This window comes from Narcine bancroftii, chromosome 4 (assembly GCF_036971445.1).
Source record: "Narcine bancroftii isolate sNarBan1 chromosome 4, sNarBan1.hap1, whole genome shotgun sequence".
NCBI classification, from domain to species: Eukaryota; Metazoa; Chordata; class Chondrichthyes; order Torpediniformes; family Narcinidae; genus Narcine; species Narcine bancroftii.
In genome coordinates this window covers 191,185,333-191,212,380 of record NC_091472.1, presented here as the reverse complement: position 1 = coordinate 191,212,380, position 27,048 = coordinate 191,185,333, and the positions used below count along the sequence as shown (strand labels likewise).

At 44.1% G+C, this 27,048-nt stretch overlaps 1 protein-coding gene across 6 annotated transcripts in view; it reads right to left on the bottom strand.

Annotated features, from left to right (window-relative positions):
* cux2b (cut-like homeobox 2b) overlaps positions 1-27,048 on the bottom strand; it is a 392,464-nt gene that overhangs the window by 90,046 nt on the left and 275,370 nt on the right. For 5 of the 6 annotated variants that reach the window (XR_011356280.1, XR_011356281.1, XR_011356284.1 and 2 more), the window contains 3 exons: positions 26,417-26,546; positions 24,866-24,942; positions 16,438-16,504 (listed from right to left, as the gene is read on the bottom strand). Coding sequence is in view for 1 of the 6 variants with exons in the window: in XM_069933362.1 (XP_069789463.1) it covers positions 16,438-16,504; positions 24,866-24,942; positions 26,417-26,546 (274 nt within the window). In the remaining 5 variants the exon portion in view is untranslated. The remainder of the gene's footprint in view (positions 1-16,437; positions 16,505-24,865; positions 24,943-26,416; positions 26,547-27,048) is intronic. The other variant, XR_011356282.1, reaches the window with a different exon arrangement.

The window sequence follows — 27,048 nt, the reverse complement described above, 5'->3', positions numbered from 1 at the left end:
CTAACATATGAGGAATATTTAACGGCTCTTGGACTAAATTCATTGGAGTATAGAAGAAGAAGAAGGGATCTCGGAGAAATTTCAAATGCTGAAAGGATTGGACAGAGTAGATGTGAATAATGTTTCCCTTGGTGGGCGAATCCAGGACCAGAGGGCACAGTTTTAGAATTAGAAGGTACCCATTTAAAACAGAGAGGAGGAGAAATTTCTTTAGCCAGATGGTCGTGCATTTGTGGAATTCATTGCCACAAACAGCTGTGGAGGCCCGATCATTGGGGGAGTTTAAGGAGGAGATTGATAAGTATCTAATTAGTCAGGGTATCAAGGGATATGGGGAAAAGGCTGGAACTTGGAACTAGATGTGAGAACAGTTTAGCTCTGGGTGGATCTGAGGAGGAGACTCGATGGCCTACTTCTGTTCCTTTATCTTGTGATCTGGTAAATATGCAATCTCAAGCAACCGTAAAATTTACTTATCTGGTATCTACCTATCTCCATAGGTGTCAAATACTCCTTTATTCCTAAACTCTTGGTAGATTTGATTCCTAATGAAGTTTTTTTTCAATGGAAAGTAAGGGTCCCCATGCCTTGGGCTACTGAATTGTTTGGACAGAATAAAACCGAGAAAACAACTCTGGCAGAGCACCACCAGTGTCCACAAACATCCCCAAAAGGGGAGCTCCTTTTCCTTCCTGGTCTCTACATTCCACGACCCACAGGAACCTTAAATACTCTATACTGATTAAAAAATTAAACATAGAAATAAAAGCTATCACGCTGGAATCCCAACACAGAGTCAGAAATTGTTGGAGAGCGAGTCATTATCGTTGGTATTTTGGATGTGGACACGTCTCAAGAAGCCAAAAGGTTTACATTCTACATGTTTTACCTGCTCCTTTCACAGCTGCTGCCTGATCTGCTATGAGCTTTCTGCTATGTTTCAGACTTTTAAAACCATTGTTAACTTAATGTGGCCATTTCTATCTATAATTCATGTCATGAAAGGAAAGGCAAGGTGTATTTTTAAAAAAAGACCAAATTGATTGCATTCAATGTTTCACAGCATTTTGATATTTTGTTTCACACTTGATAAACCCACCCACATTTTGCTAAGTGACAAACCATGTCGATGCCAGCGGCTGCACTTTACGAGGAGTTTGAGGAGATTTGGTTTGTCATCAATGAGTTTTGCATATTTCGGCAGGTGTACCGTGGAGAGCATTCTGACTGGTTGCATCACTGTCTGGTATGGAGATGCCAATGTACTCAAACTAGCGCCATCATGGGCATTAGTCCTTACTCTACCGAGGACACTGACAAGAGGCGGTGTCTCAAGAAAGCAGTCTCTAGCCTCAAGGACCCTTGCCACCCAGGCCATGCCCTCTTCACACTGCTGCCATCGGGGAGGAGGCACAGGAGCCTGAAGATGAACACCCAGCAGCACAGAAATGGCTTCTTCCCCTCCCCCATCAGATTTCTGAATGGAGAATGAATTGCAGGAACGACCTCGCTTCCTCTTCTTTTTGCGCAAATTTATTTATTTTCTAAAAATGTAATTTATAATTTGCACCTGTGATGCTACTGCAAAACAATGAAGTTTGTGACATGTTCCTAACCATACATTCTGATTCAGGACTCCAGAAGAAGGCATGGAAAAATCAATTCAAAAGAATTCCTACTTTTTTCACCACAGGTTTTTTTTGTGAGACTTCAAGAAGTTATTTTATTCTGCATTATTGTTTTTGACTTGGGGCTGAGTTGATATAATTTTATTAATTCCCAAAAGTCCACTAATTTTACAAATGTTAAAGTGATGAAAGGTCTGCCAATGAACAAAGACCAGTTCTGGTGCAAACATTAACCAGTGCAGGAACGACACGCTCCGATCCATATGCATGGGTTGTTTTGCTCAGCCTCAAACTGCAGTAGCTTGTGGTTGAAGTGCTGAAGCCACAGGGAGATTATGTGGCACCAGGGACAGACAGACTGCACAGAAGCATTATTACAGTGCCAACCGCACAAACTGACCTGGGGGGTGGGTGCAGTGAACTGGGATTCACTGGTAGGGTGTCATGCTGATGACTTGCCCCGCCTCCTACCTCCGCCCCCATCTGCTCACATATAACCCTGGTTTCCCACCTAAATCCAAACCCTTCTGAAGACTACTGTGACACCCCTACCCATAGTTATAAGCTGATAAAAACTTATATCCCTCCAATCGTGAGAGCTTTTATTCATGCTACAATTTTATTGGCTTATTCCCTAGAAGATGGAAGCGCCACTCAATCCAGGGGTGCTGCTGATAGACCCTCTGTCCCCCGACGCGGCTGAAGAGTTCACGTATTGACTAGACTGCTTCCAGGCCTACCTGAACGCAAGCAGAGATTTCTTCCACACCGATGAACTCAGGAGGTCCGCACTCATTTTGAGGGTAGGAACGGAAGGTATGCAGTCATCAGGGACTACATTATATATGAAGCTGCCATCAAGGCGTTGAAGGCTCAGTACCTGAAGTTGCAAAATGAGGTCCTAGAAAGGCATCAACTCGCTATACATCGCCAAAGGCCAGGAGAGGCCATCGATGACTACCTGCTAGATCTGTGAACGCTTGCCAAGAAGTGCAGGCTCGAAGCGGCTATGGGCTGCGTTCGAGAGGAAGAACAGATCTGGGACACTCTAGCTGCGACAGTCTGCTCCAGGTACATGAGGCAGTGACTGCTCGAGTCAGGAAAGAAGGACTTGGCTAGCCACGTTGAACTGGTCAAATCATTGGAACAGGCCAAGCTTGAGAATGACGACCTTGAACCCAATAAGCTCGCTCACCCAGGTGACATCTTCCAAGGACCGGCTGCTCCTGCTACCCCAGCCCTAACAGCTGCCATTTCCCATGCTATGGAGTGCTTGTTCTGTGGCAAGAGCCAGCATCTCTGATCTAGTTGCCCATCTAAAGACTCACTGTGTTCTAGCTGTGGCAAGAAGTGGCATTCAGTGAGGGTTTGCCATACGAAGGGAAGCCCAGGGAAAGTCTACGGCCAGCACCACTCTTGGATCCGATTCAAACCCCAAGATGTCTTCCCCAAATTCACCCAAACCCACTTGCTATGCTACATGCCGATGGAGCGTGACAGTGAGGAAATGGCGTGAAAAGGCTCAACGCCCATCTTGCCGCGACCCAAATTCAAACTCGGCGCCATCATCATCAGAGGAAGGAGAGCGGCCATCTTGCTGCGCCACGAGATCGACGCCATCTTACCCACGCAGGGCAACCCAGGATGGTGGGGGAAACTCGAGTGAGGAGCATGGAGTCTCCAGGGTCCTAGCCTCGATGGTCCTAGATCAGGACAGACCTCACCAGCTCCATAGTGACTGTGAAGGTAAACGGACATTCCACTAAATGCCTAATCGACATAGGCTCTACTGAAAGCTTCATAGATTCACAGACTGTGCAAGAATACAACCTAAAGATGTATCCTTCCAATTATCGCATATTCCTTGTGTCTCATTCACATTCTACGCGCATTCAACAACATTGTACAGTACATCTGCCATTTGAAGAGGGGGAATTCTGTAAATTTTGCCTGTATGTGCTTGATGAATTGTGTGCTCTGGTGTTGTTGGGTCTGGACTTCCCGTGTCACCTTAAAAATGTGACCTAGGAGTATTCTGGTCCCCTCCTCCCTGTAACGGTTTGGAACTGAAGGGCCCTAGAATCAGAACCCACATGCAGCCTCTTCACACTGAATATTGACCCAACCCACCCCCCCAGCTCTCTTCACAAATCTGTCCTCGGACTGCAAACCCATTGCCTCCAAGAGCAGGAGGTACAGCACAGCAGAGCAAGATTTTAAAAAGTCTGAGACAATGTCTGCTCAACAAAGGTATCATTGAACCGAGTAATGGTCCATGGAGTGTGCAAGTGGTAGTGGTAAAGGGGGAAAACAAATCCAGGCTAGTAATTGACTTTAGCCAAACAATCAATGGGTACGCACATCTGGACCCATACCCCCTCCCTCAAATTTTGGACATGGCGAATGATATTGTGCAGTATCGGGTCCATTTGACCATTGAGCTGAAAGCTGTTTATCACCAGCTGCCAATCCATTCCTAGGACTGTCCATATATGGCATTTGAGGCTAATGATCATCTCTATCAATTCCGGAGGGTCCCTTTTGGTATTACTAATGGGGTTTCTATCTTCCAGAGGCAAATGGACAGAATGGTGGATGAGTATGGGTTGAAGGCTACCTTCCCCAACCTCGATAATGTCACCATCTGTGACCATACCTTGGAAGACCATGACACCATTCTCCAGAGTTTTTTCCACATGGCAAAAGCCCTGAACCTCACTTATAACTCTGACAAGTGCATATTCAGGACTAAACAACTGGCTATCCTTGGCTATGTGGTGGAGAATGGCATCATTGGTCCTGATCCCGATAGGATGCAGCCCCTGTTAGAGCTCCGCGTTCTCAGGATCACAAAGGCTTTGAGTAGATGCCTGGGGTTTTTCTCATATTACGCCCAGTGGATCCCGCAATTCGCTGAAAAGGTTTGTCAAGGATGGAACCTTGCTTCTCCTGCTTCTTTCCAGGCAGCCAAATGAATTAGCCATTGGGCAAGCAACTTGTCCATGGATCAGCAGAGCCACCAATTTCCACTCCTTTTATCTCAAACAGCAATTCAAGATGCACTTCAATAACTTCTCCTTTGGCTCATCCCACTTTGTCCCCGTGTAGCCATGGGCACCAGCCTTTTTGTTGGCTACGTGTTGGAGCAATCCTTGCTACAAGCCTGCACAGGCAAGGTCCCTCAACCCTTCATCTGCGACACTGACGACTACATTGGTGCTGCCTCACACACCCATGATGAGATCGACGACTTCATCCACTTTGCTGATAACTTTCATCCCAACCTCAAATTCACTTGCTCCATCTCCAGGGATACTCCCCTCCTTCTTGATCTGTCTGTCTCCATCTCGGGAGGCAAACACTCTACAGATATTACAAACTTCCAAACTCCCAATTACTTCAAAGACACCTCTTCACACCCTGTCCCCTGAAAAAGAGTACCCTTTTTCTGAAGATCCAAAAATAGAAAAGATCCAAAAACCAGGTTTTCTTTTAGTGCCGATCTGACATCACAAATAGAAAATAAATTCAACACCGAACTTGCCCATGTGGGCTATGACGCTCTGTTGGCACCAGTCTGGTTACAATAACAGTAAAAAAAAACCAAAATTCTGGCCGGGAAGATGCCAAACAAAGCTGAGTTCAAGTCTTCAGCATCGGGTGCAGCCGGAGTCGGCGGCGGTGACTCCATTCTCAACATCGGGTGTGGTCCCGTCCGCATCAAAGAAGTTGCCTCAGGCTCCCGGACAGGAGCAGGAAACCGGCGGTGATGTGGAGGTGTCCGGGACCGGTGGTGGTGTTCTTTTGTAAGCAGAGATCAAGTTTTTTTTGGGAAGTACTAAACATTATTTTATGTAAATTTTCCCACTTGTGGCGTCGCGTCGATGCTCAAAGAGCCTGTCGTCGTTTGCAGTTGCTGTTTAACTGCTGACGCTACTGTACTGCTTGGTTCCATTCTTCTGAAAAAAACAAAAAAATTGATAAACGTCCGGCCCCACGTGATTTAGATACGGGGAACTCGACCTGTACTTGCCACCATCTTGCAGCAAATTTCGAAGGCCGTGGGGAATGAGCTGTCTGCTCGGGTGCAGCTCACTGTACTTCCCCTTGCTCAGCTGAACATTGTGACTAACCTGACAGGACTTTCTCATTCACTCACTGATCCTCTAGAGCAGCCGTTCATAACCTTCTTTCAGCTATGACCCCCTTGGGATTCTACTCAAAGTTTATGGGTCCCCTTCCATGTGAGGTAATGAAGTTTTGGTTTTCTCCGTACTTCTCTCCCACCAACTATATATATAAAAAAAACATGAAAAATATTTACATTATTTACAACTGCTTGTACACGATAGTGACTGTCAGACGATATCCCGGCATTGTGTATATGACAGCATTTTTCTCAGTTCTCAGAGGTATGGCGAGCTGTCAGGAGAGCGCGGGGCAGTGGGATCAGTGTGGGGATTGAGAGTGGGCTGTTGGGAGAGCGCGGGGCAGTGGGATCAGTGTGGGGATTGAGAGTGGGCTGTTAGGAGAGCGCGGGGCAGTGGATCAGTGTGGGGATGGAGAGCGGGCTGTCAGGGGAGTGCGGGGCAGTGGGATCAGTGTGGGGATTGAGAGCAGGCTGTCAGGGGAGTACGGGGCAGTGGGATCAGTGTGGGGATGGAGAGCGGGCTGTCAGGGGAGTGCGGGGCAGTGGGATCAGTGTGGGGATTGAGAGCGAGCTGTCAGGGGAGTACGGGGCAGTGGGATCAGTGTGGGGATGGAGAGCGGGCTGTCAGGGGAGTGCGGGGCAGTGGGATCAGTGTGGGGATTGAGAGCAGGCTGTCAGGGGAGTACGGGGCAGTGGGATCAGTGTGGGGATGGAGAGCGGGCTGTCAGGGGAGTGCGGGGCAGTGGGATCAGTGTGGGGATTGAGAGCAGGCTGTCAGGGGAGTACGGGGCAGTGGGATCAGTGTGGGGATTGAGAGCGGGCTGTTGGGAGAGTGTGGGGCAGTGGGATCATTTTGGGGGCTGATAGTGGGCTGTCGGGAGAGTGTGGGGCAGTGGGATCAGTGTGGGGACTGATAGTGTGGGGACGACATACCATGCAAACATTCGTCTAACTTATGCCTATTTTGATATCTGACCGTCAGTCAGAACGGAACTTGGATGTATGTGGTGGAATGGCAGTACTTTAGCATATAGCTATTGGGGGCTATGGACCAGTGCAGGATGACAGGATGAATAGGACCGACGGGTCAGCTTGGGGGTATTGTGCAGAATGGCTTGATTTTGTTATTGAATGAAAATAAATAACTCTCACATGGAACAAATTGGGGCTTTAAAAACAGGAGAGAAACTTCCTTCAGTGAGTGCATAAAATGCGAGAATGCATTCCCATTAAAATTTTGCTGTAACTGCACTAACAATTGTTCCCAGAAATGTACCGAAGGGTGCTTCAAAGACAGCTGCCGAGGCGTAACTCCTCATTGCCCTCCACTGCATCAGGCATCAGGCAACACATTTAGACCTTGTGATAGTACAGGATACTATCACCAATGTATATATTTGTATATATTTAAATATAGTAGTAGTGATTGGCTGAGAGCCGTAGCCACGCCTACTGATGGGTCATAAAGGGCTGCTCCTAACCAGACCCAGGTCAGTCTGGACTGGTCGACCTCAGTGTAATACACTCCAGTCTTTTGCTAATAAAAGCCTTGGTTTGAGTCATTCAACGCGCTACAGACCTTCCCTCCAACCACACCATCTTTCCAACATCTCTGAGAAATGTGGTGGAAACTTGCAATTCCAACACTTCTTGGCTTTGATTGAGAAACACTACAGGTCAGAAATAGATCCTGCAGTCCTTAGAGTCTGGGCTGATTATTCTGCCCCATCCCATTGATGTGCATGAGAACCATACCCCTCCTATCCAAGTACCTGTCTTAAATGTCAAAATGGAGCGCGCATTCACCACTTCAGGTCGCAGCTCACTCCAAAGCCTCATCACTCTCTATGTGAAGAGATTCCCCTTTAAATATTTCACTCTTAACCGTGTCTTCTCGTTCTTGTCTCTCCTAACCTCAGAGGGGAAAAACCTGCTTGCATTTACTCTAATCTATACCCCTCGTAATTTTGTAAACCTCTATCAAATCTCTCCTCATTCTCCAATGCTCCAGAGAGTAACATATTCAACCTTTCCCTGTAACTCAGTTCCTCAACTCCTGGTAACATCTTAATAAATCTTCTCTGCCCTCTTTCTATCTTATTGATATCTCTCCTGTAGTTTGGTGACCAACACTGCACACAATACTCCAAGTTTGGCCTCACTAATGTATTACATTTACAACTCCTTAATAAACACCTAAACCCCTATCCTCAATACAAAAAAAAGCCCTGTGGTCCTGACTTCAAGCAACCGGCAAAATAATTGCAGAAAATAAATAGGTAAAAAAATAGGGACATTTAAATTTGGCACCCCCTAGCAGTTAGCTCACCAATCAAGCAACACACAATATCAAGCAACCAGCAAATTCACTTATCCGGCATCCACCAATCCCCATAGGTGCTAGGTATCAGGGGTTCTTAGTATTTTGATTTATGAAGGCCACCATGCCAAACTCTATTCCATATTATCACACCCTAAATATTTATTTCCCACCTTTGAAGCTGCCATTCCCTTTCCTACAAAATGCACAGCAGCAACTTGCCCAGGGTTCTTTGATAGCATCCGGTAAATATGACCTCAAAGGTTCAAGGGTAGCTGGGAAATGGGAAGGCATGTTCCCCCTCAAAGTTATTTGGGTGACTTGGAACCATATTGACAATCCTTCACCATCACTGGTTTAAATCCTGAACCTCCCTATCCAGTAACACCCTGGCGTCACCTCATTTGATTCCAAGCACCCATCCTCATCAGACTGCCCATGTACTTCCTTCCAGAGCTTCCTACTCCATTCACATTCTGCAGGAAGTTTTACCTTCAGCTCCCTCCTTCTCTAGGTTTCAACATGAGCCCTGCACTCTCCACCCTTTGTCAATAGATCCTGGAGGATAGAGCAGAGAGAATGACGAGATGACCCGAGACAGGCGGTTCCCAACATTAGAATGCTCAGAGCCAGAGAAGCACAAAAGTCCAAGATCGGTGGGGAAGACAGGCAAAACGTGCCAATGGAAGAACCTCGCAGCTTCCCTCAGTCAGGGCCCAGGTATTACATGGGATCCTTCATTTACTCCACCATATTTCTGAGCGAGCTCCACCCTCTCAAAATACATTTGTAAGACTGCCCACAGCTGATGTCCAGCATCTCAAACTTGTCCAAATCCTCATCTCCTTGACAGCAGAGCTTCCAGATACAAGATTTGGGAGCACACAATAATCCCGGGCTTCCTTTGGCTTCCCTGATTTGACACTAACGGTCAATCATTTTCTATTAGCAGAGGACAAGCAATGTGGCGCGAAAATGAGAGGAGACATCAGAAGCCTAGAGCAGTTTCCTGACATGTGGATCCAAGGAAGTGCTCCTAGTTCTGTGTCTCCTGGTAGCAGACACTCCCAGCCACTGTTGGTTACCAAAAAGCACAGCTGCGGCTACTGCTCCCCTTCCCCCGACTCAGCTTCCACTGGAATATGGTCTTCCTCGAAGAACACATTGAAGGTAATTATGCAACTAAAGTGACAATACAACAGCAAGAAAGCTGGGAACTCCCTTTCCAATCCAAGTAGCACAAGGCGCAATTTCAATTCAGAAGTACAGCACGGTAACAGGCCCTTCCGGCCCACGAGCCTATGTCCCCAAACGACACCAATTAATCTACAATTGTCGTATATTTTTGAATGGTGGGTGGAAACCAGAGCATCTGGAGGAAACCCACACAGACATAGAGAGAACGTACAAACTCCTTACAGACAGTACTGGATTTAGAAGCCAGATTATCAAAGGCCCTCACAACCCAGTACATGTTCTGTTCTCGCTGCTGTCATCAGGAAAGAGGTACAGGTGCTACAAGACTCGCACCACCGGGTTCAGGAACAGCTGCTACCCCTCCACCTCAGACTCCTCAACGACATTCTCGTTTAAGGACTCTTACTTGTGCACTTTATTGATCTTCTTTTGTTCTCCACGTATTGCACAGTCAGTTTGTTTACATTTGTTATCTGTTTACAGTTCTTTTATTTGTTTATATGTTTACACTGTGTACAGTTTATTTTTTTGCACTACCAATTAGTGGTGATTCTGCTGCGCCCACAGGAAAAAGGAATCTCAGGGTTGTATGTGATGTATGCACTTTGACAATAAATCTTAAGTTGCTGGTGTTATGTCAATTGCTACATTAACCATTCTCTGCTAGAAATACAAAGCCTCCGAGAGACCAACGGAATCAGGTTTTAAGTGTTGGTTAGACGCAGCTCAAATTTCATAAAGGACAATCAGAACAGTCCCAGAATTGAATAATGATAGAACCCTAAATTACACTTGGTCATCAAGGTGCCGGTGCCCCCTGGTGGACATGACTGAAAACTGCATGGTCAAAATGCCAGCAAATAGCGATACAGGTGCTCCTTAACTTACGTTGGGGTTACGTTTCAGGAAACCTACTGTAAGTTGAAAAAGAATATTATCATTTTTTGAGTCAATTTCACGCCTGCTACTTTACGTCCCTCATTTTTAAGGAGCCTACCCACAACCATCTGCGAAAACTTCAGACTGGGAACTTAGCACGTGAAACATGGAGTCTGCTAATGCTGTGATTGTAGTAAAAACACACACAGTAAATTCTGGAGGAACTCAGCCAGTCACGCAATATCCATAAGAGGTAAAGACATATTATCGATGTTTCGGACCTGAGCCCTTCTTCAAGGGATAAGCAAAAAGCAGGCAGGCGTCTCAATAAAGCCTGGGGAGAGAAAGGTGATAGAATGGGAGGGAAAGGAGTCCAGACTAACAAACAAATGTTGTTAACTGGATATGATAAGAGGAAAGATAAGAATTGATTTTGGCTCTGTGAATGGAGAAAGAGAGAAAAGGGGGGGGGGAGAGAGAGAGCGAGTATGAGAGAGAGTAGGAGACAGGGGAAGAAGATGGGAGTGGGGGGTGGTTTTAACAGAAACCTAAGAAGTTGATGTTAATGCCATCCAGTTGGAGGGTGCCCGGACAGAAGATGAAGGGTTGCTCCTTCATTTTGTGTGATGTCAGTCTGGCAGTGCTTGAGATCATGAGCAGACAAAAGAATGGGATGAGGAATTGAAATGGGTGCCCACTGGAAGGTCCATGCTATTGTGGCGGACAGAGCCGAGGTGCTCAACGAAAGACACCTATCTAGCCTGGACATCAAAACGCTGAAGCTCAGTTAAAAATTAAACATGGTCCTACTATCTGCATACAGGAAAATCCACTTATGCACACATTATTTATAGAAGTGCAGCAACTGTTAATTAAAATATTTTAGTTTACAGCCCAATTTCACACATTAGCATTTGCAGCCCATTTGTTACTAAGATTCTCATGAAGTGTCTGCTCCTCCAGTTGCGTCAGCATTGGGGAGAACAATCTCCACACGGAAACTAGTTCAGGAAGTTTTTTTTTACAGTTCCTATTGTTCGATGATTGCTAAATTAATTAGTAGAAGAAACTTTATACTTTGTGCAATCACTTTCGGCAAAAGAAATACGGAAGAGAACAGATATATTCTTACCAGTTATTTTTCAATGAATGAATTCATCCTTCAGAACTTATAGTTTCCTGTCCAGCTTATAGTTTCCTGTATCTCCATCTTCAGGAAGGGCTCAGGCCTGAAACATGGGTTAAATCTCTTTACCTCCTTTGGACACTGTGAAAACTGCTGGGTTCCTCCAGCGTTTCAGTGTTTTTAATCTGCTTCTTTCTCATTCATTCAGGTGCCTTGCCGTTCATTGTGGGAGATCATGTCTCTCCATCCATCACAAATTGTAGTTAGGCCTCCCCAGTTCATTGTCGGTGAAAGCTCCTTCTTTGAGCTGAGACCATAGTCAATGCCGAGTTCATGATTATACATGAGGGGAAAATACTAAAGTGGTTCCCTGTTGCCTTCTTCAGTTGCAGTGTCCATACTGGACAGGTAACCCCAACCACTGCTCAGCAGATTCATCTGCCCAGCATTTTTTTAGTTTCACAACCATAAATTCCAATAATTAGAATTTGCCTGTAAAAGCCATACACCATCTGCAATCCATGGCTTCACATGACCTTGATTGGGAGGCTACACCTTGCCTAAGGGTGACCTGAAGTCTATCAGACAGAATGAATGCCTTAATCTCCTTTAGTTGAGCAATTGTGCAGCACCAACATTTCCCTCTCATTTCACACCAGCTTCCTTGCAGTACAAAACAAGCCTCCCATTCTATGCATTATCTCATCTTCATCCCGTGCTAATCTTCCCATCCTTATTCTCCAACAACTCTGGTCTCTCGTGGTGTCTGTGGTTGAGGCTTTGCTTCCAGCATCTGCAGTTTTCTGTCCAATTAATTTCCTTTCGCAAAAGCAAAACTACAATATTTCTTTTGCAACCAGAAATAAAACATGCCCCTCAATATGACTTGCAGGCAAGATGGTCAACATATTTTTTGCCCTTCCTTCTTGTCCTGATCCAAGGGCGCAGTTCACGTCACGCCTTTATAGCGCAAGTGTTAGGGACCAGGGTTCGAATCCCGCACTGTCTGTAAGGAGTTTATATATTCTCCCCCCTGTCTGCATGCATTTTCCCCAGGGGCTCCGGGTTCCTCTCACTGTTTGAAATGGGGATGCAAATTGGGCAGCACGGTCTCGAGGGCCAAAAGGTCTGTTACCGTGCTGTATGTCTAAATTTAATTTATTGCGGCAGTCAAACACGATGATTGTAAAACATGGAGTTCCCTCCTACTATTCCAACTGTGCTCCCCTGCAGAGAATTCCAATCAAACTCATCCACAGCATCAACCATTGTGTGGCTACACAAGCCCCTTTCATACTTGCATCCCAGTAAATCGGCCGTTCAGTGTCCCGGGATAGGAATGGGGATTGGGCCTTTCACACTAGACCACTTCTAACTGGGACACTGAACACTTTCACACTTGCAAGAGTCTATCCTTGGCGTTTGGTCTGTTCCACCTTTAAAAGGAAGTGCCTGCAATGCCAGTTTCACACTTGCCTGATCTCAACACCGGCGTCTGCAGACGCCAGGGATTGTACTAGGGTTCTAGGCCGGCGATCCCTGGCGTGAGATAACATCATCTGACGCCGGCGTTGAGCAGATTTTGCTTTCACACAAGATACTTTAAAGGCCGATTGGCGTTTGATTCCTGGGATCACTGGCAACACACCTCCATTAGTTGACCATGTCCTTAGTTAAGTACTTCTAATATGTTGGGCAGTCCTGCAATTTCTCATTTGTGCTTCAGTATTAACTTCTGATTACTGAATGAAAAACTGACCTGTAGTCTCTTTGTTTAGTGAGAATCCCAGTAGAGATTTTGGAATAAAAAGTGAAATTTAATTATCACACACAGAACATTTCATCCTGAGGTTGAGTGCTAACTTCCAATCAGCTCCCTAATTAGAGCGGGTAACTCGCTGAGGGCAAAATACAAGCTGAAAATTGCCCGAGTAATTTTGTCTATTGCTTCAGGATTGTCTTCAACCTTCACTCCCCACACAAGCCTTACCCCTGCTCTAATGATGAAGTAAGTGGATTGGATTGAGGGGAAGAGAGAGCCAGGAGCAAAGCTTACATTTGCAGCTTCCACTAACTGTAAATAAAGCTGCCACATTTTAAGCGCACTGATGATGACCAAGCCCTCACTGAACCAGATGTTTGCCCACTATTGCTGTTTCTTTGTCTGCTATTTTGAATATAATGTTCACTGACTATCAGCTACCACTGGAAATACAGGCACAATGGTGTTAACCACTGAGACATCATAGGATCTGTGATGGGAAATTATGCTGCTATACATCATGACAACGTGTCACATCTATTGCCAGCATTCATTCCTTCCTCGTTACCCTTTCAATAACATTTAAAAAACAGTGGGCCCTGCTCCTCAAGCCTGATCCACCACTCAAAAATGATCATGGCTGATGACCGACTTTACTTTCCTACCATGTCAATGGATTCCATTTGCATCAAATCTCCATTCGTCTCCATCTTCAATACACCAATGACTGAACACAGGCAGGAGTCTGGGATTCCGAACCCTAAAGGATTCGCAACCCTTCCAGTCTCAGTCCTAAACCATCCTAAGGCCAATGATCCCTGGTTACCGAGTTGGGAAGAACAGTCCCCCAAGCTCTACTTTACCAGGTTGACATTCAATGAAATCCACCCATTTTACACAGCTCCTCACAGCAGACTCAGTTCATGCTAGAATTCAACTCAGTGAACAATAAAAGGTCAACATTTTATCCAAGCTAAGACCAATATTATCCCAAGTAAGGAGATCAACACTGAACATAGTACAGAAAGTGGTCAGTTCAGTTACGGTTAACAGCAATGAATACCATTGCGTTTAATTGAGGTCCAAAAATTCTCAGGGATAAACCCCCAAGAATTGGGTTTGCACTGTTTGATGAAATATTTTTCATGATGTTTTAAATAGTTTGCTAAAGTGGCCAGTTCAGTTACGGTTAACAGCAATGAATACCATTGCGTTTAATTGAGGTCCAAAAATTCTCAGGGATAAACCCCCAAGAATTGGGTTTGGACTGTTTGATGAAATATTTTTCATGATGTTTTAAATAGTTTGCTAAAGTGGCCAGTTCAGTTACGGTTAACAGCAATGAATACCATTGCGTTTAATTGAGGTCCAAAAATTCTCAGGGATAAACCCCCAAGAATTGGGTTTGGACTGTTTGATGAAATATTTTTCATGATGTTTTAAATAGTTTCCTATTAATATTCATCATTCAACAGGATGTACTGGGGAAATAAATCGTCCCACATTAGAATGATTCTAAATATCCAGGCAGAGGATGCAACAATTGTGGATAAAGTATCAACCAGTCAGCTCCACTTATAGATAAGGGAGGGGCAGGAAATAAAACTCGCAGCAGGCTACTCTGAAGCTGATTCTCAATGCAGAGAAACAGTGTAGTTTTATGAAGGAAGGGGTGGGATTTGGCTCCGATGTTTTCACAATAGTGATGCACCAAGTTCTCTGTTGAAAGACATCAGCCTTCACCATGGAAAAAGTTATGTGATTAAAGAAACATGTGTTCCTGGCTTTTGCAATTAAGAAGGTTCATCCCACTTCCTTTCTCTGGTCCATTTAAACCATCTGTAATGGTCTGCCAGTGGTTATTGAAAGCAGCTGACCATCCTTGGCAAGCTGAGGACAGCTGACAAACCTCACCGGGAACAAAAAAGTTCAGCTTTCAATTGAGGAAGAAGAAACTGTGAAATAACAACATTAGCGGAATTAAAAAGCAACCACAATTTTCTGTCTGAATGAGCCAGTGCAGGATTTGGTTTTTTTTTCTTTCTAATCTCCACAGGCTTCTTTCACCCTTCAACTGATCCAAGCACACAGCGCAACACAGGCAATCTGACAGCACTGCCTTCCTTGGGAAGAAAAGAATGCTCAAGGCCAGCAACAAAGCTATTTCACGGCACAAGTAACCTGAATAATAACAGGTTTCCGCAAGAAAGTTGCTACTTGGAATGAGCTTCGCTGGCTCCATGCTTAAAAATAAACATAGCAGAAGGAAAAAAGTTGAATGGATGCCAGAATGTATTTTTACAACATGCGAACATCTAACGCTATGAAGCAGGGTCATTTAATAATCAAATGCCATCCCAAGAATGCCTCACTTTGGAAGACACGCCATTATTAAATCGACACTCACCAAACGTAATATTGCCCAATAATCTGTCAGGCATCACGGCATTAATGCAATAAAATGCTATGTTGTCAGATACTAAGATTAAAGTAAAGATCTACATTGATGTCATTGGACATAGATGCAGAAAGCAGGTCTCCCATTCTGAGTGACATCCTGCTGAGAACAACACCTGGGACATAAATCATAATTCATGACAGCTACCATCTGAAGCACAATAAAAGAACCTCCAGTCAGTTTCTGTGCTTTTTTAAAAAAAGTGCGAATGATATACCACTGTATTATGAAATGAATATTCACCAGTAAGAGATTGAGTTCCTGATCAGATGCAAACTCATCTCAGTCAGTGTCCAGGAAGAAATCCATTCCCACAACACGCTGCAAACGAAGAGAGGGACAGGACTGATGCCACCCCGAGAGCAGAATCCAATGGGGCAAGAGGTTGGTTGGGGAAATGCAGACCGAAGCAAGCCAACACCAACAATGCCAGCCACCATCTTTTTTCATGAGATTTTGGACCAAAATACAAGGCCCTGAAGCAGTATGGGAAGATTTTGCCTCCCTCCTGTGCAAAGGCCCAAGATAATGATGTCATTTACATTCCGATAGCATAACTTGTGTCAAAGAATGTTAACCTCTTAATCAAAGGCTGACAAGTATAAAGTTGTTCGTCTTCGAACTATCTTGACCCTTTCCTCCTCATGAAAGGGAGCTGAGCCAATGACTGTATTTTTGCACAATTACATGAACTACTTAACACTGCTGGAAGCTGATTTATATGGGAAAGAGAGGAGGTTTGTATGACTTTTAATAATGCGACATATGAGCTTTGTGCACAGCGGATTAAATTGATAACTTCTCCTGAAGCTTCAATTAGGTGAAATATTCCTCAATTCATCTCAAAGTTTAAAAAAAAAATTCATCTCAAAGTGAGCATGCTTAAAGGCAGGATTTGCAGAGCAGTGATTACTTACTTAGCTGCTGCTTCTTCATCATGTTTACATCTCAGGTCCAGGAGCTCTGTTTGTGTAGTTTTCAAAGCTAAACAGTAGATAATAAAGCAAAAACGATGATTAACATGACTTAAATCTGCAATTGCTCCCATCCCAAAGTTAAAAGGGCTGACTGAGAAAAGGCAAAGGAGGAAAAACCCAACACCCAATCCCAACCCACCAATTTTCCCCTGCAACCGCTGCAACCGTGTCTGCCTGTCCCGCATCGGACTGGTCAGCCACAAACGAGCCTGCAGCTGACGTGGACTTTTTACCCCCTCCATAAATCTTCGTCCGCGAAGCCAAGCCCAAGATATTTAGATTAATGGGTGCACATTGAAGTACAAAGTCATTCGTTACATTTTGCAGCAGATATTTTGGCAATTAATTTTACAATATTTAACCATTCAAAATGATACCAAAATTATAGCTGCTGAAACCAATGGAAGGGATTCATACAAATATTCTCACAGACAGCAGCATGTGGAAATGATACGGTAATATTGCACAGAAGTTGCTTGAATGTGGAAGGGTCGGGGTGAATATTGCACAGAAAGCTGCATTTAGAATGACAATTCAAATACGATCTTCAAGTTTGCCGACGACACCCAGGGTGGTCGGCAGAATCACAGACGGCAAATGAGGAAGAGTACATGAGGGAGTTAGATCATTTCATTGAGTGGTGGCACAGCATCAACCTCGTACCCAACATGAGCAAAACTAAGGAGATAACTACGGACTTGAGGAGGGGGAATTCAGGAGAACACTAACCAGTCCTCATTGAGGGGTCGGCAGTAGAAAGGGTGAGGAACCTCAAATTCCTGGGTGTCAACATCTCTGAAGATCTATCCTGGGGCCTCCACGTGGATGCAATTATGAAGAAGGCTCGCCAGTGTCCACACTTTGAGAGAAGTTTATGGAGATTTGGGATGTTACCAAAGGCTCGTGCAAATTTATACAGGTGCTCTGTGGAGAACATTCTGACTGGTTACATCTGTCTGGTATGGAGCTGCCAATGCACAGGACAGGAAAAAAAACTACAGAGTTATGAACTTAGCTAGCACCATCATGGACATCAGTCTTCACTCAATCGAGGACATCTACAAGAGGCAGTGTCTCAAGACCCTCAAAAGAAAAGAAAGCAGCCTCTATCCTCAAGGACCCTCACCAGCCAGGCCATGCCCTCTTCTCTCTGATACCATCAGGAAGGAGCTTCTGGAACCAGTGGCACAAGGACAGTTTCTTCCCCTCTGCTGTCAGATTTCTAAATGGACAATGAACCAGATACTGCCTCATTTTCTTCTCTTCTACACCAATATTTTTTTTTTACATTCAATTTAAAGCAATATTTGTGCTGTAATATTGCCACATAACAACAAATTTCACAACATGTCATGACAATAAATTCTGATTCTGATAACACTGCAGGTGAATGCCACGTGGAACAGCTGGGGGAGGTGAAGAGTGGGGGGGGGGCAGGGAAGTTGTATCTCAAACTAGCTATAGCTCATGGGATAGAAAATAAGTTGTTTCAAAAGCAGAGCGGAAGTGACTGCCAAGCCTAATGTGGGAACTACGGACTCCTTTGCAGACGAGGCAGGTGGTACCTGATGGAAGAACTACATGGGTCATTTATGAAGTGTCCGCTCCTTTCATAATTTGTCCAGGGATGTTTGGATGCTCCTGATGTATTGACTTATGGTTCTCAGTAACATCACAAAACTGTTTCTCTGCTCTGACGAGCCATGGGTCACAGCTTTGTACGACTCAGGAACACTTTTTCAACGATGCGCATCGAATACTTCCCTCTGCCAGGTAATGTCCCTCCACACAGAGCTCAGAATAGAATATGTACTTCACGAGTCTGATGCTGGGCATGGGAATGGGGTGCTCTGGCCAATGGAGATGCTGGGGATGTTGGGTTGGGAGAGAATGCCAACACCAGTTCATTATCCCTCCCAGAGAGGACTTTGCAGTGACAACATTGGTGGCATCTTCCCATTTGCCTGTGTAAATTGTCCAAGTCCCATAAGTGTGTAGGAGAGGATTATTGCTGTCTAGTAAAATACAAATTCCATGTCAGGTCTGAGATTTTGAATCACTTTTCCTCAATCAACCAAATGCTGTGTTAAGACATTGAAGACAGTGGTAACTTCCATCACTGACATTTATCTTGATGGTCTCTTGAGATGTTTTGCGAAGATCAGCCATGAATCTTTGCTGTTGGAAGGCCCTGTTGCACCACAGGAGTGATATTCTAAGGCTTCGTGCTAGTCTCTCTGATGAACAGGGTGTTAAATTTTTAAAAATATTTTAATTTTGTTTTTCAAAGACACATAGATTCAGGCAACAACACCCTTTCTTTCAACCCTTATGTACAACGTACAGAGTCCAGTTTTCCCCTCCCTACCACCTGCCCCCCCCCCCCCCATGCCCCAATACAACCAAGAATAAAGTTATATAAATTATGCAAAAAACACAAATACCGGTGAGGTCAACGACCCTTGCAACAAACCGTAAAAACCCCAGTACTTGTATAAAAAGGTGGGGGGGGGGGGGCAGGAAGACACACAAACAGCCCACTTCTTTAATCCCAATCGTTTCCCCGCTGAGACAGATAGTTTCATTTCCTTTATTCCAAAGGGGTGAAATTATATCTGTCGACCTACGTGTTTCAAATTAGGTTGCTACACTCTAACGAATGTGTCATATTTCCTCCTTAAATTATACGTGGTTTTCTCCAGGGGAATGCAACTCTGCATGAAGAGGGTGTTGATTATGGCAAGACTAGCCTCTGAGGATTTTGTAAGGAGAAGAACTTTGTTACTGACACCTTTCTCAATTTCTTTGGTACCAGTCATGCCTTACTTAAAAATAGAACTGGCGTGATGAACGTAACATTTCACACAGGAGCTGCTTCTGGAACTGCCTTGCGCAGTTTGAGGAAATGACATTTGCTTCGCAGATGGTTTCATGGGTCAAGGATGATTTGTTTCCACTCCAGTTTTCAGATGATACACATGCATGAACTCTGAACAAGGGTTGGCCTTTAAACCCCTGCAGCTGCATGCAGAGGGGTCTGGGCCTGGGGGGGGGGGGGGGGTTGGGGAACACTGCACTACACTAGGAAACGGCAGATCAGTTTGATTGGTCTCTAGCACACAGTTGCACGTGCAACAGGAAATATTCTGGTTTCAAGTCAAGTCACCTTTATCATTCATACCATGCTCGCACAGTAAAGACAAGATAACGTTTCTCCAGGACCACAAAGCATATTTATATAAATATAAGTTAAACACATTGAAATATTAAAAAATATACAGTAGAAGTCCACGGTCCACTATCCACATATGCTCTGGGAATTCAGGAGCTTGATGGCTTGGGGGAAAAAGGTATTGCCCAATCTGGACGTTAGGGCCCTAGTGCTGCAGTACCTCCTACCAGATGGCAGAAAGGAGAACAGATGACATGAGGGTTGTGTGGCGTCCTTCACAATGTTTATTGCCTTTTGTCTGCATCAAGTGTTGTAGATGTCCTTCATGGTGGGAAGAGAGTCCCCAATGGTCTTTTCCGCTGATTTCACTATCTTCCCTAGGGTCTTTCAGTCTGAGGTGGTACAGTTTCCAAATCAGGCGGTGATGCAGTTGCACAGGATCCTCTCAATAGCTCCTCTGTAGAATGTCGTGAGGATGGAGGGTGGGAGATGAACTTTCCTCAGCCTTCGCAGGAAGTAGAGGCACTGATGGGCTTTCTTGGCAATGGAGCTGGTGTTAAAGGATCAGGTGAGATTTTCTGCCTCCTGAAGTCAACAACCATTTCTTTTGTTTTATTAATGTTCAGATACAGATTGTTGGCTCTGCACCAGTCCATTAGTGACTACACCTTATCTTTGTACGCTGACTCCTCATTCTTACTAATCAGATCCACCACAGCTGTGTCATCAGTGAACTTGATGGTGTGGTTCGAGCTGTATTTAGCTGCACAGTCATGGGACAATAGAGTGAACAGCAGTGGACTAAGCACGCAGCCCTGGGCAGGGCAGGGGGGTGGGGGGGCATGCTCATTGTGATGGTTTTGGGAGTGGTGTTACTGATCTGGACTGTCTGAAGTCTCCCCAACAGGAAGTCAAGAAGTCAGGAAGTTACAGTTGCTGACTGAACCAATAATACCTGTGGAACTATGCAGGGGAAAGAAGCTGATGGAAATGGAGGCAGCATATTGCACTGAAACAGGGAGTTGCCTATGGAACTGATGTGGAGAATATTTCTTGCTGGTAGAGTGTGTAGAAGAATCTATAAGAGGTAAATTATTACTGCAATCGAGGGTTGCATGCAAAATTGGAGGTATCAATACTGCACTATGAAAATGAAATTCGTAGGTTGATGCAGTCATTTGTGGTTCATTTGGAAGTATTACGCTGCAGTGAGTCTTACTATAGGATGAGTTGGGAAAATATTCTAATACCGCACACATATGAATATGGAATTATGGGGTAAATAATGGTTGATAATCGTACTTGAACTGTGGGTTAATTCTTGAGCTAGAGCAAGAAGCTGCATATTAGAATTACAACTGCAAGCATATTTTTGGAGATCGCTGCACATAGATCCAGCAAGGTAAATATTGCACTGCAACAGGCACTTGCCAATGGAAGTTGATAAGTAAACACTACACCATAATGGACTGTTCCACATGAAACCACTAGAATAAATATGGTACAGGTGGTTCCCAACTTACGACCATCATCGGGACCAACAAATTGGTCGTTACTTGGGATGGTCATAATTTGGGGTTTGCCCACCAGGCATGATTAAACGAAACCATAAATAATTTTTTAAAAGATTTTTAACAAATGAATCTTTAATGAAGAAAGTAAACATACGTACGGAACAGAACCTTCAATAAAGATACTCCCCAATCCCCACATGAACTTATAATAAAGTTACTGAACTTGTTAAGTATGTATAACTGGAACAATAAACAGAATGTAAAGCACAACAGTAGAATAACACAAACAATGGAAAGCCTGAATTACACTGCAGCAGACAACTGCATATCAAACCCACCACAGCAGCAGTGCAGCTTGGTCAAATGTAGCGCTGCAGCAGAATCCTTAAAATGCAACTGGCAAAACTTGTGGGGTAAATACGGCATTGCTGGAGACTGGTGGCTGAAGAACTCACTCCAGGCTGCAGGCTACTGGAGACTGGCTCGTGAGAACCCAGGGCTGAGATGGGGGGAGGGGCATTCACGGACACTGCCCAAATGAGGTATTATGACCCCCCCACCCCCACCTGCAGCACTAACGTCACTAGTCTCCGTGCAAAATAAGCAGCACGTTTGTCTGTTCCGATGGAGGGAGGGGCAAGTGGAGGAAGTTCATGGTAGGTAGGTGCAACCCACCCCCCCCACCCCACTGAGCGAGTTTTTGAAAGTCAGATTGTGTAATCCTGTCGTAGTTAGCCTAATGCCCCCCCAATTAAACTGGTTCTGACGCCAACCCTGTGGGAACCAGGTATTGGGACTAGGTGTGCCAAGGGCAAGAAGGACTCAAGAAAGGGCCTTGGGTGCTGAAAGCTTCAAAGATTTAGATCTCAGGTTTGCCAATGGATCGAACATGATGCTGTGCAGTGGCTGAGACTGTAGGAGTAGTGGAGATAAATTCACGGACTCTCTTTTCTTTCTCTTATTGTTGGGGACATGGGCAATGCCAGTGGGGCCTTTGTGTGCCTTTGCAGCAAGGACAAGTTGATGAATTTGTGTATCATTGACAAGACAGTAAAAGAGTGGTGCATCGGAGAAATGAGGGTTAAACACAATGTTATAGACAATTGCGTATAGAAATTGTGGGATAAATGGAGCTGGGAGCTCCATATAAAATCAGGGGAAATTAACTGCACTACAACCGCCTGTGGAAATAATGGTATAATTAATGTAAAAAAGGTAGAAAAACGCTAAAGGAAGTGCGGGACTAAATACTGCATTCCTATATGTGAGTCTGGTGGGGTAAATAAGGCAATGCATTAGAAAATTGAGCAATAAAGTTGATGGGGTAGATAGTTCAGTTGCACACCATTGCAATGTGGAGCTGGTAGATTTATGCTACAATGCAGCAAAGAGTTGTGTGGGTAACTAGTGGGGTGGAATGTCAGATTACAGCAGTGGTGGGGTAAAGAGTGCTCTGAAAAAGAGTTGAGTGGGTAAACTGGCACTTCAGCAAGCACAGATCTGGGAAGTTAATATTAAAATCAGTTTACAGATATTAAATTGTTTATAGTTAATTGCATCTGGAACTGAAGGACACACAGGGGCAGCAAGCTGACAGTGGCTTGTGGGCGAGGATCCCACACAGGCTGCGGGCTATTGATGACTTGGGGGTCAAAGGTACTCACACCAGGCTGTGGGCTGCTAGAGACTGATTAATGAGAGCCAGGTGTCAGAGTTGGGATTGGAGAAGGTGCTGAGGGAATGAAGGGCTTGCTCAGGGCCCTCGGCGCCGAAGACTTCCTTATCGTGTCCGAGGTTTGGATCTGGGCTCGAGTTGCCAATGGTTTGAACTGAACTGGAGCCTTGTGCGGCTGCAGGGGTCACTGGAGACGAATCCACGGACACTTAGTGACCCTGGGGGAGACCGTCTTTTGCTTCTCTCTCTCTCCGACTGTAAGGGATGCCAGGCAATGCTAATGGTAAACCTTTGACTACCATTTGGCAAACTACATTTCTGTTTTATTACATGATGTGATAGAGTATATAGTTTTTTGGGAGATAAATTGGGAAAGGTTTGTTAGAGTAGGTCACGTACAAACACTTTAAAACAGATCAGCCCCACAGCCTTTGCAAGAGATTTGGAGAGTGCCCAAGAGACTTGTTATGGATTGTTATTTACAAAAATGCAACAAATGAAAGATCTTGTTGGAGCCGCAGACTGTCCGGAGATGTTCTAAGAGGGTCATGTAGGTTTGGTAAGCAGAGAGAGTCAAACAGGCTTTTTCTCTTACAGAGAGAGAGAGAGAGAGAGAGAGAGAGCGACAGACAAATACAGAGATCACTTCTAGTGTTACCATCAGCAACAGCAGCTGGAACTGGAACAGGACAAGCTGGCAAGCTTGTGGAAAACCCCATTTGGAAGACAGGTTCTTATTTCAGCCTGGTCAAAGCCCTTGTGGTTCATGCAAGAGGAGAGGACTGGCTGTCTAATGTTTCACTTGGAGTAAGAGAAACAAAAAGGCACTATGTGGTGACCTGAAAGAAAGAAGCTATCATCTGGAGAACCCTGAGGGGGAAAGTTTCGTCAGCAAGACACTTGAGTGGTTGATTTAAAAGGAATCAGTTTTGGATGTCCTGGAACAACAAATCTCTCTCTGAAAACCGACAAGAACCTTCCTGAGTGGTAACCATTTACCTTTCACACACCAAAGCCTGGTGAACTTTATAAATGTTAAATTCTGTGCACACTATAAGAATTGCCTGCAACCAGTGAACTTGGAGGAATGAGAAGTGAGATTGGACTGTGAACCAAATAACTTTTCTGAACTTACACACACATTACCTATTGGTGTGCTAAGAATTAGAAGGGGGTTAAGTCAATAGTGATAAGTTAAAGTGTAATTCTGTTTCATGTTTAAAGATAATTAAAAGCAACTTTTGTTTAAGTAACCATTAGTCTTGGTGAATATCTATTGCTGCTGGGTTTATGGGTCCTCTGGGCTTGTAACAATGGCAATAAACAAATAATATCTGAACTTGCAAAATAAGCACTGCACTGCTATACATAGTTGCATGGGATCTTGTGTGGTAAATATCGTGCTTCAGTGGAGAGCTGCAAGCTTTAATTGCGATGGAAATGGTGGTGTAAAATCTTGCATTAGAGCCCTGTTAACTTCAAGAAAGGTAGGGGGAAAAGGATAGGACAGATGTAGATGTATAGAACACTGGTCACATTGGACTGCAGTGAAGAGTTGTACGAATCTGCAAATGAGCACTGTAAACCTTTCCAAATAGAGCTGATGGACTAAATACTGTATTGCAGGAAGTTTTGCATGAGATAAATATTATACTCGAGCAAGGAATTGCTTGCGGAACAATTCAGGTAACAGAAAACCTGCAGTGGAAATCTGCATTGAGAAGTGGTGAGCTAAATACTGTGCTACAGACCGAAAACACAGGTAATTAAAAATAATACATTGCAGCAGCAAATGGACATGGAAGTCATGATGTAAAAACGGTATTAATGGCTGCAGATAGGACAGGGATGGCCAATATTATACTGCATATCGGAGCAAGAAGAACTGACAACCTTCACCACGCTTGCTTGGCTGCAGTGCGATCAGGAACTACATTTAACTAAGAAGTGACCACTTTGGTAGTAGCATCAGCGCAAGTGACATAACTATTGCCGAGAGTCATCTACCTGAGTGAAGGACCATGATTTTTTCTTCTGCTTCCCCAAGTCTGGCAGCCAAGGTAATCTGTGCTTCCTGCAGTCTGCTGAAATTAAAGGATACTGTGCTTAGAAATCCAAAGCAGAATTTGTGAAAAAGACATTGAAAAAAAATTCAAAAATCTCGGAACAAATGTTGTATGTTGTTGTAAAGGAAGGCACAGTCAGCGTATCACTATTATAGCACCAGCGACCCAGGATCGAATCCAGCACTGTCTGTAAGGGGTGTGTACGTTCTCCCCGTGACTGCGTGGGTTTCCTCCGAGTGCTCCAGTTTCCTCCAAAAAAACATACAAGGTTTTCAGGTTAATTTGTGTATTTGGGTGGCTTATGTTTGTGTGACAGAAGGGCTTGTTACTGTGCTGTATGTCTGATTTTTTTTAAAATGAACAATTTTTGGAATGGGTACTGTTGAAGTAATTACAGTACATGAACATACTGTGAGGATTGATCAGCTAGGTGTGGTTTAATCCTTCCTCCATTTGAGACACATGACAAATTGATACCACTAGCTTCGACAAAGAATTCCCAGAAACTGTCATCCCATCTCCATGGAAATGGTAGGCCAAATATTTGGCTGTTCTTGCTAACCTTTTCACAGAAAGACCAAACCATCTGTCCTGCACAAGTTCACATCCGGTAATAAATCTTGAAATACACGCCACGTCACCTGAGTCAAAGGCAGCAAGAGAAATCAAAGTTGGGGCCCTTTTTATTTTTATCTTACAACATAGACTGAAGCATTCTTCATCTCCACCGCTGATTTAAAACTAGGCCATAACCTGGTTCTTCACGTTAATGGTATTTGCACACAGTTATTTATCATTCCTGTTGTGGTTATCTTTGACTCATTTTTGCAAGTCCCCGTGTTGTCAGGAGGACTGATCAGATAGAGTCCCTGAAAACTTCCCCACGCACTGGGCTCTCAGCAAGCCCTCATGTCCTTGTGATAATCCGATGAAAAACGCAGGAAAGCGATTCTTCTGCACGTTGGTTGCTGCATTATTTGGAATTTTGCAATAATAAAACATTAGCAAATAGTTTACACAGAACAGAGCAGCTGTTCCTATCTCTTGAGAGAGATGCATAAAGATATTCTTTCGTGTCCCCTATCATTTGCCAATAGTGGTTCTTTGGGAATTACAGGAAAGTTGAAAATGCAAAAATAAAAATGCTGTTTCAATTAAAGGAGGTGCAGTGGGTGATGGAAGACAGAGAAAGAGAGCGAGAGAAAGAATCGACTGCAGGAAAATGAACTGGAACAAAAATAGAAAGTATAGAGGTGAAAGAGATGGAGGATAGGATAATAGAGAGAGAGAGAAACCACGAGAAAAAGAAATAAAGGACCCATGAGAAAAAAGGAGATGAAAGACCATGAGCAGGAGATAAAAAACTTTTCCAGCGAGACACCGCATTGTACAAGTACAACATTAATTATTGCAGTATTGTGCACACTGCCACTCGCAGTCTGCATTAGACTTTCCTGAAGATTTACTGGGCAATTATCTACTTCACATGTACCTTTCTTTTTCTGCCTCATTTTTCTGTGACAGGTTATCGCTTTTAAGTGGTGTGCTGTCTATGATGGTCTTTTGTAATTCTTCAGACACCCTGATCCTAACTGGAGAGGTTTCTGCTGATTGTTCGGAGGCTGTAGAAAACAAGATGGAATTGTGATCATATCTGTACAACACACAAACTACTTGGAAAATTGTTATGCACATCATTATCTATGACTTACCAACTCCTTTGAGGCAATAACTCATTAAAATGCAACACATTTTATCTGCAGGTAAAAGCAAACTGAATATAATTGACCCCCCCCTTCTTTGCTCTTTCTCCCAGAGCATTTTTATCATCAGATCTGGCTTTAATTATTGTTTTTTGCACATTGTAAATGAAAATCAATTGACAATTTGAAGAAAAATATTTAGCATTCTTCATATATTTTAACAAAACTTCTACGCTACTGCACACACTTCATAAGCAGTTTCTATAACTCTTTATTTTTGGAAAAGAAGGAAGTCATATAAAATCTAATTAAACCTCTAACTTATTACACTTAAAACCATGCCCAGCTACGGCCTTTAAGGGAGGATTGAAACAAACCAGTTGAGAAATGTAAAGTTTAGATGTTACAATGTTTTCAATGC